General features: G+C 41.3%; 1 protein-coding gene across 2 annotated transcripts in view; it reads left to right on the top strand.

Moving 5' to 3' along the window:
* Window positions 1-16,535, top strand: part of OXSR1 (oxidative stress responsive kinase 1) — a 121,832-nt gene that overhangs the window by 88,702 nt on the left and 16,595 nt on the right. For both annotated transcript variants that reach the window (XM_074946358.1, XM_074946359.1), the window contains 6 exons: window positions 4,325-4,434; window positions 8,075-8,176; window positions 12,391-12,524; window positions 13,999-14,047; window positions 15,682-15,747; window positions 16,026-16,148. In XM_074946358.1, coding sequence (XP_074802459.1) covers window positions 4,325-4,434; window positions 8,075-8,176; window positions 12,391-12,524; window positions 13,999-14,047; window positions 15,682-15,747; window positions 16,026-16,148 — 584 coding nt within the window. The remainder of the gene's footprint in view (window positions 1-4,324; window positions 4,435-8,074; window positions 8,177-12,390; window positions 12,525-13,998; window positions 14,048-15,681; window positions 15,748-16,025; window positions 16,149-16,535) is intronic.

Here is a 16,535-nt window from a genome sequence, read left to right as displayed (position 1 = left end):
GTCTTAACTTCCAACACTCTACATGGTTTGGGAACAAGCTTCCTTAGGGACACCTTCTTCCAGGACTGAATATTAGAGTCTTGCTGACATTTACTGTATGGGAATTCTTGTGTCTCCCCATCCAGTTTTTGTTTTTCAATGACTGGCAGTGAACTCTTGCATTTGCTACAGCTCCTTAGTCATGAAAATGCTTGACCAAAAGATGGATCTTCAGCTATGAAGGTCAGAAAAGTTGAGCTTTTGGGGGGTTGCCAGAGAGCTTTCTGAAGCTCAACTTTTCTGACCTTCGTAGTGGAAGATCCATGTCTTTGGTTAAGCATTTTCTTGACTATGGAGTCTTAGTAGGTTATTTATGGATGGCACAGGTGGCACGGGGGTGCCTGTGCATGGAGAAGACCTTATTTATCCAGGTTTGCAAATAAATAAACTGGGAATGCAACTTCCAGCTGTACAGATTCACTTCTGCTTCATCGCAAAAGCAGCACTACTTAAAATCAAAGGAGAAATGAGCATCCTAGACTTGGCCTTCTTCTAAAAAAGCACAAACTCACAGAACTATGCATCTTGTCCCTTACATCTGCCCTTTGTATCTATCAGGGCACCTCTGATTCTGTGACATTTTGTGCATGTTCCCAGAGTTTAGAAAATTTTATGTGATGAAAACATTTCTTAAGTTCCATTTCATCCCTTCTCGACATGTTTGATACCGGCAGACAAATCCAGTTGTAAGCCTGTGTTAGGGGAACCAACCCTGGTGTAATGATGCTGCTGCTTCCCTGCTTCTACCTCAGCAATAAGAATAAAGTTTAAACTTGTGGGCAGCTTTTTATTTAGCTTTTTACAAATATTGACATAACAGGCGCTCTTTCTTTAAAGCATTAGTGCACACTGTTACAGTGGGCTATTTCAGAAAATTGGAAATCAGTAAATGGATTGGAAAACCATTGACTAAATCAGCCATGTAATGGAATACAATTTAATTCCACCAAGGCTTTCTGGTGACCTCAAGACAAATGCAGAGCTCAAGGGATTTATTGTCAGAATTCCAAGATAGAATTTATAAAATTCTTACTTTTTCTGAAATGTGGTGTGTGTGCTATTAAACGACTTTTATTTTTGATGCTGGAACATTTTTACCTGAAATGACTAGGATGATTTCTATCTAAACAAATTCTGAGGCTTCATCTAAATACACCTAATTTTAGAAAACCTTGTTTTGGAACCTCATTAGATCTTACAAGTTAATCAGGAATAAAACTAGTCAATACTTGGATGGGAGGCCTCAAAGGAAAACTTTGACACTGCACCTTTGGTGATTCTGTAGAAACACAGGGACTGTTTTACAGGATCAGGGTAATGGTCCATCTAGACCTTTATTCAGTACCAGATCCTTCAGAGGACGGTGCAAAATATGACACAGTTATGAAATAGCCATAAATAGAGGCAGAATCCTCAACAGGTGGTAGTGGCTTTAGGGCCTGAAGCGTGAGTTTGTCCTTTTTTAGAAAAACTTATCCTAGTGAATAGACACATGGATGTTGTTGCTCATATAAATGCCCAGTCCTTTTCTGAATCCTGCAAAGTTCTTGTTCTCTCACTTCTAATTGTAGTGAGTTAGGTTAATTTTGTATTGTGTTAAGTGTTTACTTTTCAGTCTAATGTTGGTGCCTTTAATTTAACTGGATGTCGTCTTATTCTACGATTGAGTAGAATAAGCCTCCTGGAGAAGGTGGTGCTCTTTCCTTAGTGTCTTTGCTGAACCTGTACACTAGAGGGCACTGCTGCTGGAGGGGCAGTCTTCAGAATGAGACTTGAACTCCATATCCTGACAACTTGTGAATATGAAACAGATGTCACTTTTTATTGGAGTATGGCTGTTAACCTTGGTGTTATGTGGTAACTGTTTTGCCTGGAAAAAAATCTTCCTGTAGTTACAATTGGGTATGGTCTCTTTCAGTTTCTCTATTATACTGTCAGCGATTGCTTCCATGTGCTGTTTGTTCAGGTCTGAAACGATTGATTGCCCTTCGCTGGTGGGTGAAATAATTCTGTGTTTAGGTTCTGATCCTCCAAGCCCTACACACACTCGCACTGAAGTTACTTGGAATCTCGCATAGTCGGAGCTTGCAGGTCAGGCCCATCATTTGTACACCAGTTTGTCAAATAATTTGGGATTCTTTGGGCTAAAGGGAGCTTAATGCAGGTGTGGTACCAGATATCCAAAGAGTATGTAGGGCTTGGAGGAAGTCAGTCTCTGTGTACATGTGCCTATATACAAAAGATTATAACAATAGTGTAGATTGTATCTGGGATGACCAACTATCAGCTAGAGAGGTTACATCTGGAGCCATCAGCCAAAATTCTTCAGCAAGACCTGTCCCCTTCAGCAATCAAGCACTGCAGTCGGGGTAGAATATTGGCATTTTGGGGCACCACGGAATAAATGGAAGAGAATAGGGGTGGGGACTTGGAGAAGACTTTAAAAAAAATGCAACCTTAAAGAATTATCAGTTGAATTTTTTGTTAATTTTGATTTGATCTTTCCATTGATATGAGGCACAAATCAGGACAGTCTTGCCAGGATTTCTTTCCCATCTTCTGTGGTTTTCTCTTCCTTTACTCTGCCCGTACACCCAAAGCCTCCCATGAAAAAATTCTCCCTGGCTCCCTCTTGGACCAGTGACTGTCATGTTACCATGTCTGTTTATAAAGTGCTCCTCTCACTCTGAGCAGAGAGCTTGTATCACACTTTGTTCCTGCATGGCAGTGTCACTTTTCACGAACTCACTGTACCGCACCAGTATCTGTTGCACAAAATGTCACCATTGTGATTGCAAGCTCAGCTTAAACTTCCTTTAAAAGCATGATTTAATTAATAACTAGAACAGTAGTATTGTGAGCTACTTCTTGAATAAGGTATTCCTCATGTTTCAGCTTGACAAAGGAATTCTAGTTCAGGTTGGACTGCGGTGGCGGGGGAGGACTTATTTAAAACACTGATACTATAGAGATATCAACATCCAGTCCCAAACTGTCTCTGCATAGCCTCCTACTTCAGTGGGAAACAGTTACACTTCTTGATTCCAGTAACTTTAGCACTTTTTTTGTCATTGCTTGGCAATAGCTTGTGAACTTCAGGTACCCAATTAAAGTGTTGTGTGACCTAGTCATGGGTCATTGACCGAATATACTTCACTTGGTAGCATAGTATCGAAAACTAAGGTGTTTCCCATCCCACCTGCATGAAACAGTTTGTGGTCCACATGACACTTTTCACATTTTACCAGTTCTAATCCTTTATTTAAACACCCAACTCTCCCGCCCTCATTCTGGTGTAGAGTCTTCCTAATGAGCAGAGCACTAGTCAGTGCAGTGTTGTCTTCCTGAGGCTGCAAACAGAATGAAATAATGGCTGAGTGGTATCTCTTAACTTGGCTGACCTAAATGAGGGATGCAAATTATTTTAGGAAGCCTAAAATCCTGTGGGATTCATCCCTTGAGTATAAACAACTTTCCATAATTTCAGCTTCAACTGTTTATTGTTGGAAAACTATCTATATCCAAAATAAAAGTGATGGGACACATTCTTCATGTTAGAATGCAGGTGACTTTGGGACTAAAGTGAGTTACATCCGTCAGTGAGACGGTAGATAGATGTGAGCTCCCTGCCTGCCCTCTGCTTTTCTGATTGGGATATTTACATTGTTGTTAGGCTTTCGGATTAACATCAACATTTATTGCTAATCATTTTAGCTGATGGGATAGGGAAGGAGGTGAGTAAAACCTGTGTGGGTGGGGAGTTACTGCAGAGAGAAGGGAAGACTGATGCAGATACTGGAAGAAAAAAGAAACTAAAAAAGAGTTGGGGCAGAGGAAGAGGAAAGACCAGCCTTTGATCATAAAAGTCCAGGATGTTGCTAAAGGAGACAATAACTCACTCAACTGAACTCTTATTGTTTCTTACTGCATAATGACCATTTTCTCCTTGGTCTCTGTGCGAACTTCCCACTGATGTCAGTGGGAGATCTGCTGTGCATTGAGTGTGTATGTAGTCCTTCCTTCGTACCCTGGCCCAAAAACCATTGTTAAAAATTAGGATTCTGTCCTTTCTGTGGACTGCACTTCACACCTCTTTGATATAATTGAATAGTATCCATGGTTATGGACATTGTCAAAGGACTAATTTGCCTTAGTCGATCATTCTTAGTCCTTCAGAAACTTCCCCATGTGAAACATGACCATCAGCTGCATAGCTGAGATTTCTTGTCGTTTTTTTTCATGTTCAGGATGTTTTCTTCACTGTAGGCTTTTTTTGTTATTTCAGACTTCGGTGTTAGTGCATTTTTAGCGACTGGTGGTGATATTACCAGAAATAAAGTGAGAAAAACCTTTGTGGGCACCCCTTGCTGGATGGCACCAGAAGTCATGGAACAGGTAACTGTTTAATTGGTAGTGTCTTATTAGAAAATTGTACATGGCAAGTGAGCTAAGTCATTGATGTTTGTTTATGAAAACTTTGGTCACTGTGGTGGCTCAGCCCTCATACCCACCCACTGTGGCTTTCTGAGGGTCCCAGAGGACAGCTTAGTACTCATGCTGCTCAGTATAGTACAGGCTCCTTTCTCTAAAATTTCAGACCGCTTTGAGCACTCACAATTTCAGGCCCTTCTATCTGTTAAGTTTTTCTCTAGCACCCTTTGTCATCCCAACTAGCCTCTGAAAAAAGGCTACTCAAGATCAGGATTGTTCTTAAGCAGCAACCGTTGTCAGAGTTTGTTTCAGTGGAGCTACTTGCTCCATTAAAATAGAGGATATTGGGGATGATGGGAGGGATAAGAGAATGTTTTCTCCTTAAACATGCAGTGCAGACTACTCCCAACAAGGCAAAACAAATGTAAATGTCAGTAACTGGTGTGGAGGAAAACTGGGGGTCGGGCGATGGGATCGGGGGAACGATTCATTACCCTGCCGAATTTTTCACCCCCTACTGAAGTCCTAGTTAGCATTTGTATCCCTTGGAAAGGAATGGCTGCCTCTAGGATGTTGGGTTCTCTTTCCTTCCTTGACCTGCTAATCAGCTGGGAATGGAAGTGGTGTCTGCTCTTGTTGTCTTATGTAAATAGAGGCACAAGGGATAGAGCATCAGGGTAGACAAACACCTGTCAGAGATGGTCTAGATCGGGACGGGCAAACTTTTTGGCCTGAGGGCTGCATTGGATTTTGGAAATTTTATGGAGGGCTGGTTAGGGGAGGCTGTGCCTCCCCCAACAGCCAGGCATGGTCCGGCCCCTGCACCCTATCCAACCCCCCCACCACCTGCTTCTCACCCCCTGACGCCGTGCCCCATCCACCCCCCCTGCTCTTGGTCCCGTGACTGCCCCGGAACCCCCCGCCCCTAACTGCCCCCCACTGCCCCATCCAACCCCCCCCTCCTTCCTGACTGCCCCCCACTGCCCCATCCACCCCCCCCCCGACCACACCCAGTCCCCTGACTATCCCTGGAACCCGTGCCCCAACTGCCCCCTCCACCCCATCCAACCCCTCCTCTCCTTCCTGATGCCGCCCCCCACCTCCCCCCCCCGGGACAGGCAGCCGCGCTGCGCAGCACAGAGTACCAGATCAGGCCGGGCTCTGCAGCCACGCTGCCCAGAGCATTGCGCCAGCGGTGCAGCGAGGTAAGGTTGCGGGGGAGGGTCCGGGGGCTAGTCTCCTGAGCAAGGAGCTCTGGGGCTGGGCAGGACGGTCCCTTGGGCCGGATGTGGCCCACGGGCCATAGTTTGCCCACCTCTGGTCTAGATAATTCTTAATCCTTCCGTGAGTGCAGGGGACTGGACTAGATGACCTCTCAAAGTCCCTTCCTGTCCTATGATTCTATGATGTTGCAGTACGGAGCTGGGCCGTATTGGACTTCTCCAGGCTGATTGTGTCCAGAATGTCTGTGACTAAAGAGGAGAGGGGATTGGATCAATGAAGAACCAACTGATCAAAGCAAGGGGAAAGCTGAAAGGATAAAGTGGTTATAAAGATCTTTAACCAGGAGGGAAATGTAACTAAAATGAAAAGACTTAATTATAAATATATCTAGTATTTTCTATTGACACATGTTCTGGGGACTACAAGAGTTCGTAAGGACTGTGAGTATGGAATTATTACAAGAAATTATTTTGAAAGGCTGTTTATACCATCCCATTCTCTTCCAGCAGGTGTTGCTGTGAGCCAATTATATGTTGAGTTATAAATAAATAGAAAAGGTAGATATCAAAGAATTTTTGACCCAAGTCCATTTCTTAATTTTGGGATAAACTTCCCTATCCCATCATTATCCCTCTAAATGCTATGCACATTTTGACTGGAAAACAACTTTTGGCACAAATTGAAGAGGTAAATTTCATTGATCTAAATCCATAAAGTATAAACAAATTAAGGTTATTGGTATATTCTGGATCAAAATTCAGATGAAGAGCTGTTTTCCCTTTGGGTAGCCATTAGCTATATTAAACTAATTTATAGGAATTTGAAAACTTCCCTGATGACTTCAATTTACAAGCAGGATTTTGTACTGTAATCGGAAGCTATAGATTAGGCGGTAGAAAATTATTGATGTATTTGTGCACCTACTACAAGACTAACACTGTGCTTCACTGTTTTTTGTCTTTGACTATAGTTTAAATTTATTCTCCGGCATTGTTGAGCTACATACAGTGTGATGCAACTTAATTTTATTAAACTTTACAGATTTTTTTCTCTACTAATATAATCATATAAATACAAGAAAGCCAAGTTTACGCAGTAAAAGGAGATCACTACCAATGGTTTCTCTCATTTAAATCCCATCAAACTGGAGTATCCCAGGTAGGCTAGATATGGAGTGTCCAGAGATGGACAAAAAGAAAATTGCCTGCAGAACTTAAGGAACTAGTACAAGGTAAACGAAGGGTAGTAAACTTATCAAATTTAATTTAACCATATGAATATAGAACAAGATGAACCATAAATTGAAATCTGGAAGTGTTCTTCAAAATGCAACAATAGTCTTGTTCCTCACAGGTAGTTTGTGCAAAACTTTTAGCTTCATCAGAATTAGTGTCTTCTCCTAAACTAACTGTTAACTTACCTAGTGCAATAGTGGTATTAAATTTGCCCTGACTCAGCTCTTGCAGTCTTCTCCCATTTGTTTTGAGAGCAGGAAACGCGAAAAATTTCATTTTGGCAAAACACTTGTGGTTTGTAGTTCTCATTAAAGTTAGTACACAGTGTCTCTTCCCTTCAGTGGATAAAGTAAATTTTCCATTTCAGATGCCAAAACACTAGGTAATATTAATGAGGAAAAAGGCTTATTGGCATATGAAATTTTTTTCTTTGCATAGTGGAGGTTTAAGTGCTATATGGCTTTAGTGAACAAATCTGCCCATCTAATGTGGAAACTAATACCCATTAAACCAAAAGACAATCTAATGGAAACTAAAATATTAAATATCAGCAATGGCCTATATAAGCAGGAATGAGGAATTTGTCAGTGGCCTGGCTCAACTCCAGGCTGGCACGGACTTCCAAGTGCAAAGAGCAGAGTGCTAACCTGTTTCAGGACTGGACGTGATTGCAGATAGTTTAACAAAGTAGCTGGTTAGGCACAGCTCCAAACACAGTCATATGTCTATTAATCCCCTTACTATGACTATTTCAATCATACCAAAGCAGTCCGACTTTCCATATTGGTATGGAAGCCAAAGCCTGGTTGAATCCAATACCTAGTAGCCATCTTAATGTAACCTTTGTATTGGTAATGTGGCATATGAAAACTCTTTTACAAGCTACAAATATGGTCTTCCTCAGATATGACTGCTCTACCTAAGGTTTCTGATTTGCAGCCAGGAAGGAACTGAAAGGTAAAGAAAGGCATGTTCCTTCCTGGGTATAATTGCAATGCCAGCGAAGGTTAATGGAAGATGTCTTTCAGAGTCCTTGAGGGTAAAGAAATGATGCAAACATTTAACAAGCTCCATTCAAAGCCTGCTGGCAGAGGTGTAGTTGGGATAATGAAAAATATGTAGAGTAATATCTTGTTACTTTTCAGGTCAGAGGTTATGACTTCAAAGCAGACATCTGGAGTTTTGGAATCACTGCTATAGAGCTGGCTACTGGGGCAGCTCCTTATCACAAATACCCACCGATGAAGGTGAGCGGTAATCTTCAAATACTTGTGGTGACAAAAAACAGTATTAACCAGTGTTTCCTGAGGTTATTTGAAAGAATGTGGTCAGTCCAATTTTCCTCTTGTCGAAGAGCTGCCTGTCCTTTGTGATTGTATTTGTAAAATACCATCAGACTCACAGAATTGCATTTTATAATCTCTATGGGGAAGTCCTTTTAAACGTTACATTCCTTTTTTGTGTTTGTGCTTAAAATAGAGAATAGTACTGTTCAAATCTATACCCTTCCCTGCGCAGGTACTCATGAGTAGTACTCGATATCTCACCTGGATCCTTTAAAAGCCGCATAGCAGTCTTTTTTCGTAGAGCTGTAGAAAAACGAGCGGTTCAAAGGTTATAGGGCATCCAGTGACCCCTGGATAAGGAGATAATCAGTCCTCTCCTACCTTCTATTCACCTACTCATAAAATCTGGAACCAGTTGTTCCAGGTGAGTTTTTAACTGGGGGCTTGGATACCTCATTGGATTAGTAATAGAGGTAAGAGGCTCTACATTCTTCTCCTGGTTTGAATGTTAGCTCAGCTGGAGACTGGAAGTTGCTATCTGGTGGCTGGTCAGTAGCCTGTGTAAAATGAATTGAGGGCATCAGCCTTGGGTATTCCTGAAAGGTAATTGGGTTCATTCTGTCAGAGAGGTAGTACGTTTCACCGTATGTTTTTGTCAGCTCTAACTGCCTGATATCTATTTGGGGGAGTTATAACTATGGGGACTGAGCTGGGATTTCATAAAATCATAGAATATCAGGGTTGGAAGGGACCCCAGAAGGTCATCTAGTCCAACCCCCTGCTTGAAGCAGGACCAATTCCCAGTTAAATCATCCCAGCCAGAGCTTTGTCAAGCCTGACCTTAAAAACCTCTAAGGAAGGAGATTCTACCACCTCCCTAGGTAACGCATTCCAGTGTTTCACCACCCTCTTAGTGAAAAAGTTTTTCCTAATATCCAATCTAAACCTCCCCCATTGCAACTTGAGACCATTACTCCTCGTTCTGTCATCTGCTACCATTGAGAACAGTCTAGAGCCATCCTCTTTGGAACCCCCTTTCAGGTAGTTGAAAGCAGCTATCAAATCCCCCCTCATTCTTCTCTTCTGCAGACTAAACAATTCCAGCTCCCTCAGCCTCTCCTCATAAGTCATGTGCTCTAGACCCCTAATCATTTTTGTTGCCCTTCGCTGGACTCTCTCCAATTTATCCACATCCTTCTTGTAGTGTGGGGCCCAAAACTGGACACAGTACTTCAGATGAGGCCTCACCAGTGTCGAATAGAGGGGAACGATCACGTCCCTCGATCTGCTCGCTATGCCCCTACTTATACATCCCAAAATGCCATTGGCCTTCTTGGCAACAAGGGCACACTGTTGACTCACATCCAGCTTCTCGTCCACTGTCACCCCTAGGTCCTTTTCCGCAGAACTGCTGCCTAGCCATTTGGTCCCTAGTCTGTAGCGGTGCATTGGATTCTTCCATCCTAAGTGCAGGACCCTGCACTTATCCTTATTGAACCTCATCAGATTTCTTTTGGCCCAATCCTCCAATTTGTCTAGGTCCTTCTGTATCCTATCCCTCCCCTCCAGGGTATTTACCACTCCTCCCAGTTTAGTATCATCCGCAAATTTGCTGAGAGTGCAATCCACACCATCCTCCAGATCATTTATGAAGATATTGAACAAAAAAAAAATTTGTGTGTAATATGGTATTTTTGTTGGTTTAGTTCAGAGGTTTCCATTTTAAAGGCACATCACTGAAGCCTGGGGAGGGTTGTTGCTCTAAACTAGAGCCCTGGGCAGGATATTTTTTGAATCCCATTTTTATTCTGCTGCCACCTGCAAAAACCCTTAGATTCTGCAAGAGAGACAGATTTCCCCATGCTGCTACTTAAAAAAAAAAAAAAAAAAAAAGTCTATTTTTTATTTATTTATAATATAGAAATAAAAAAAAATATGGCTAAAATTTTGGCATGTGTATTTTTATTAAAAGTCACAGATGGGACACAGGCAATAAACAATAAAATTGCGGAAATGTACAAAGGGCCAGTGTTAGGGGGTAGCAAGCAGGGCAATTGGCTGGGGCCCTACTCCACAGGAGGCCCCGCAAAGATAAGTTACGGGCAGTGGGGCTTGGCTACGGGGCTCGGGCTCACTCTGAAGTCTGAGCCCCGCTGCCTGGGGCTGAATTAGTGGAATTTTGAGGAAGTTACAGAGGTCTCTTAAAATCACAGAATCTGTGAGCTCCATGACTGACTTGTAGCCTTATCTGTCTGTCCATCCATCCGGAATTCAGACACAGTTTTTACCATTAAAAGAATAAAACAAACCTTGCTTAAACCACATAAAATACTTTAACTCCTGTTATAATAGACGTCAAATCTTTCTACCCCTCGCTTAAATTTAAGTATTAAAACCTTTATTTTAAAAAAAGGAAAACCAGCTCTTGTTGTAGTGGTACAGTTGCTAGGATGCAATGGATTTTAAGACTTCAACTTTCAGAAAATAAGGACCTGTTTCTACATGTTCAGATGCCCTTATGTTCAGACATACCTCTTTCTAGTAAATGAGGTAATGAGCACATGGACTCGGGAGGGGGTGGAAGTTCCCTTCCTTGCAGGTCTGCTGTGTTGTGATTGTACTAGCTGTCCCTTGCTACACAGCGTTATGGGTTAAGGGACCTGGAGACTTCACTGCTATGCAGACATACTCCAGACTGATATGGTAATTGTTTTGTCAGATATTTGCTGTGCAGAAGACACATCCGTTCTCTTCAAATACTTGTTTCATGTACTCCAGATTTTTAAATAGGGGGTTTTAGATTTGTGTTGCTGTTGCATATTATTCAAATTCTTGCAAAATATTGCAACCACTTACCCTGATTATCGCTCAGGAATTAAAGGTAGGTTTTCACCAGCTAGCATCAATGGAACAAACATGTTTTCTAGAAAACAATTATATTTTATTCAAAACTGAAACATTTAATGGGTTTGACAAATAGTCTGAAAAGAGACCTGCCTTATGCCTTGCCTGTGCACAGAAGTTGCACCAGTTTCATTTAAATCAGTTTTTCAACTTGTTCAGTTAAACATGTGCAAAGCCTTTCGTGGCCTCTAATTTCAGTTTGAGTATCAAATTTTGGTTTAATTTAAGCACATTTCTTATTGACTGACGCTAACCTGAAATAAGCTTGTCTTAAATTGAAATAAGAGTCTAGCCAGAGGTTTGCACGAGTTTAACTAAAATAAGTTAAACTGGTGCAACTTTCCTTTGCAGACAAGGCCTTGAACAACCGAGTTGTTTCAGATGCAGTCAGTGATCATGTTAACAATGCCCCTGGTCTGCAAAGCAACAGACAAATATTCACTGATTTAGTAAATGTTGTTTTCAATAATACTTTCTTATGTGATAATGAAATTTTAAAAGCATTTTACAGTAGGTTTTGTGGCCTGCACTCAGTTCTACGATTACTGTATTCGAACTCCAAGTTCAGATCCTGGACTATAAAGGTCACTTAAGTTGTAATTATGTTTTCATATTTGTGACTTGGGAAGATTAATCTCCATTTACATTGGATTGTATAATTCTGTATGAATTGATGGACCACTGCATTTTTAGAACAGTGGACACCTTTAAATTATGCTGCAGGCTGGTTCCTCTTCTAAAATTGGTGAAACCTGTATTGAAGCGACAAGAGTAAGATGGTGGCAAGAATAATCTTTTTTTTCCCCTTCAGAATGTTTTGTTGAGTGGAATAGAAGAAATCCTCCACTTAGTGCGAGAGAGAGAGTGTGTGTGTGTGAGAGAGAGAATTATTCTTGGGCTTTTTTACATTCATAATTAGCCATATTTCTTTCTAACTCCCTCTTTCCCACAAGTCTAAGATACCTGCAAAGAAATCTGAACTGAGCATTTGAATCTAAAGTCTCATATGACCAGTGTCTATAGAATGAACATGCTTGGCAGAAATGCTGTGCCCCTTTTCTTCCCTTTGGGGCTGCATCATGCTGGCGTGACTGACCTGAAAACTTGCTCTGACCTTACTTGCAATTTGAAGCCTGTATCTCAACTCCTAACATGTTAAAGATGTGCGTCCCCAGAATGCATCAGGCTGCTGTATGTGTGGGGTTCCCTAGACCTGACTTCTAAGAATTTTTGGTCTTCCTAGATGTTTCCAATGGATTTAATTCTTTCAGGTTTTAATGCTGACACTACAGAATGATCCACCTTCTTTAGAGACTGGCGTGCAAGATAAAGAAATGCTGAAGAAGTATGGGAAATCATTTAGGAAGATGATTTCCTCATGCCTACAGAAAGACCCTGAAAAAAGGTAAAACTACCACCAAAATTTAAAAATAAAAGTTGTCCTAGTTAGCTCTGCAATCTTTGAGCCAAGATGATTGCAGAGGACCTGCTGTCTGAAAATAAGTTCTTCTGCCCATCATCATTTTTTATAAATAGGGATAAATGTTCAATACTATGTACGGCTGGCAAGACACACAACTTTCATTCTGATTAACCGGTTCTGACTAGCTCAGTATTGTACTCCCAGAGACTTAATTGCAATTTTTGTCTTGCTTCTGGTTCAAGCTGCACTGTGTTTTTTGCCCATCAGAAATTATAGGTTGTGAACTGTGTATTTACCTGTGGCGCTTTTAAAATATACATTGTTTTTAAATTTGCAAATATAAGAAGGCTCTTAGTGCAATCTTGACTCATTTGGTTATAAGGACTATTTATTAAGGACAGCTATATAAAACATTGGTAAACTTCCCATAACACGTTCTCTCATCCATGCAAATCTTTTTAAAATATCCTGATACAGCAGTTTTAAATCATCCTCTCACTACAAGTAGGTGATCATCTGTTCAGTGTTAAGGGTGTGATGGGGGCGGGGGGGGGAAAGCAAATGGCGTTGCAATTCCCAATTTATTACTATTTCTTTCTTTCTTCTATGGTACGGGCGTGAAGCCCCAGTCAGGGTCCCATTGTGCTAGAAAATGTGCAGATGAGTAAAACAAAGGTAGTAACAATCTGGAAGAGCTCGCAAACCAGTTTCAGCTAAATGGTGCCAGCAGATAACCAAAGGTATATCAGTGCACCTCCTAAATGTGTAATGTCTATATATGTCACTTTCTAAAGATAACTAACCTAATGCACAATTAGTATTTAGTAACCATCTGCCTGAAAGCAGAGGTGTGAACTGCAGTGCATCACATCTGGAAAAGAGCCATTGCTTTTGCTGTCCTTATTGGAGATGTCTACACAGCAACTAGACACCCACGGCTGGCCCGTGCCAGCTGACTCGGGGTCTTGGGTTGTGGGTAAACAGTCAGGTGGCAAAGTTTCATGTTGTAGGCAGGTTGCGGTGAATGAGGCAAGCAGCTTGGAAGAATAAGTTACATTTCAAAAAGAAAAGGAGGACTTGTGGCACCTTAGAGACTAACAAATTTATTAGAGCATAAGCTTTCGTGAGCTACAGCTCACTTCATCGGATGCATACAGTGGAAAATATAGTGGGGAGATTTTATATACACAGAGAACATGAAACAATGGGTGTTACCATACAGATTGTTTCATGTTCTCTGTGTATATAAAATCTCCCCACTATATTTTCCACTGTATGCATCCGATGAAGTGAGCTGTAGCTCACGAAAGCTTATGCTCTAATAAATTTGTTAGTCTCTAAGGTGCCACAAGTCCTCCTTTTCTTTTTGCGGATACAGACTAACATGGCTGCGACTCTGAAACCTGACATTTCAAAGTAACAATTATAACTATTTTTCTCCCTCTTCTGTTAATAGACCAACAGCAGCAGAGCTATTAAGACACAAATTTTTCACAAAAGCAAAGGTATGATAAAACTTGTATGGAAGGGAAATATTATGTATCATGAAATCTGTGGGGCGGTATAAGGCTTTACTGGTGTGAGTTTGGAATGGCTGTTTTGTTTACAATCAGTGCTACTCTGAGTTAGGCTGCTTGTTGCAAATTAATGAAATAAAACCTTTGTATGCTGTCAAATCATGTATTCTGTTACAGAAACGTGTTTCATAGAGACTATTTAAACATCTTGGAGCGTTTTTAACATCTTCCATTGGGTTTATTTTTTTCCCCCCTCCACCTCTAAAGCCAACTAAAAGTATGTCTACACTTGCAGTGATGTGGAGAGTTAGCTACTCCATGCCCAGCTAGCACGGATATAAAGTAGCTGTGTAGACAGTGAGGCACTGCTTAGGCAAGTAAAGTAGAAGAGCTCTGGCAGAGGGAGGCAGTGGTGAAAGGCTCCAGCAGCTCAGCTGGAGACTTTTCCCACTGCCTCCCCCCTGCCAGAGCCTTTCACTGCCAAGCGTAGCTATACTCCGCAGTGAGTGTAGATGCAGCCTGCCTTTCACTATCTCACGTAGCTCCATGTACCCTACACGCTGGCACAAGTGTAGATGAGGTCTCACAGGGAGTAAATCTAACTAAGATCTTAGAAACCTCTGAAAACAATCTGGGAGACTTTCTGTGTACAGTAGAACCCTCAGAGTTACGAACACCAGAGTTATGAACTGACCGGTCAACCACACATCTCATTTGGAACTGGAAGTACACAATCAGGTAGCAGCAGAGACCAAAAAAAAAAAGCAAGTACAGTACTGTGTTAAACATAAACTACTAAAAACATAAAGGGAAAGTTTAAAACAAAATTGACATAAGGAAACTTTTTGTGCTTATTTCATTTAAATTAAGATGGTTAAAAGCAGCATTTTTCTTCTTCGTAGTAAAGTTTCAAAGCTGTATTAAGTCAATGTTCAGTTGTAAACTTTTGAAAGAACAACCATAACGTTTTGTTCAGAGTTACGAACAACCTCCATACCTGAGGTGTTTGTAAATCTGAGGTTCTACTGTATTATGCCATAAATAAGGTCAAGTGTTTCAGGGCTCTCCAAAACTAGTAGCAAGTGCTGTATGCTTTTGAAAGCTGGGCGTCTCCCATACCAAATGATATAAAACTCCCATTTCTAGACCCAAAGGGTGGGTAGCAAGATACCAGACCTTAAATCTGTCACTGGATCAGGGCAGAGTATTTCTTTCTCTCTTGTTCTAGGCCTTAAGTCAAGGTACCCTTTTGGGGGGCAGTGATTTTGCAGTGATTCAGTTGAATTTTAAGGAAAATCAAAGTTTCTTGTATACCACGTCTTGCTTGCTAATCCTATATCATTTTGCAGTGGGAAATCTATCACAGATGAAAAGTTATATAGGATTAGCATGCATATTAGAGAAATTCTGACTGCAGTCCCAGGGAATGAATGGTGGATTGCTTCTTGTTACATCTCGCAGATGTTCTTAGAACGATGTTGGCTCCCAAACAGCATATGTCTTCCTGGTTCTGTTAAAATTAGATTGAAAGTGGTTTTTATGGCCAAAAAATGCTTTAGCCGTAAAATGACTTTCAACAGTAGAAGAGTGAATTAGACACTTAAAATCTTTTTCTTTTCCAGAATAAAGAATTTCTACAAGAAAAGATGTTGCAGAGAGCACCAACAATCACTGAAAGAGCTAAAAAGGTACCAAGATGCCAATGGACAGTGACCACCTTTGTTTAACAATGGATGTCACAGTTCTGCTAGTTTTTATGCTTAAAACTGTGCTCAATTTTTTGGACTAATTCTTAGTTAGCATTATGATATTCTAATGCCCTCTAGATATAAACTCACTGATCTCTTATCGGTTCCTGTTAGACTCCAGGATGACAGCTTAGATGATGTTTGGACACATTTTTCCTAAAAAAGACCATTAGAATTATCTGCTTCATACAGCATTGGTTTGTCTCTCTGCTGAACAGGTCCGGAGGGTCCCAGGTTCCAGTGGGCGTCTTCATAAGACTGAAGATGGTGGCTGGGAGTGGAGTGATGATGAACTAGATGAAGAAAGTGAGGAAGGCAGAGCAGCAATTTCACAGCTCAGGGTGAGCCTCTGGATTCTGCAACAATTGTATTATTTGTATTGCAGTAGTGCCTAGATGCTCCAGCAGTCTTCAGAACCCCATTGTGTGAAATGTTACACATACACAGTAAGACAGTCCTGTTAGGGGCTTATTCCTTCACCTGCTTACTTCCCTGGTCCTTCTCGCATGAACAGAGAGCAACAATACCCAAAGTCCAAAGGTGCAAACAATTCGATGTTTATTGGGGTGAACTTCCAGCAAGCATGATTCCAGTTTCCTTCATTAGTGTCCCCCTTCCCAGCTCTGGCACCACAGAGCCTTACCTGTGTCCCTGTTCCCATTCCCCCCCTTAGCAAAACATGATTCCAATTTCCCCACCCCCATTTCCTGTTCCCATCCCCCCCACCC

The sequence above is a fragment of the Natator depressus genome, chromosome 2, assembly GCF_965152275.1.
Source record: "Natator depressus isolate rNatDep1 chromosome 2, rNatDep2.hap1, whole genome shotgun sequence".
Lineage (NCBI taxonomy): Eukaryota > Metazoa > Chordata > Testudines > Cheloniidae > Natator > Natator depressus.
This window is presented reverse-complemented; position numbering and strand designations above follow the sequence as displayed.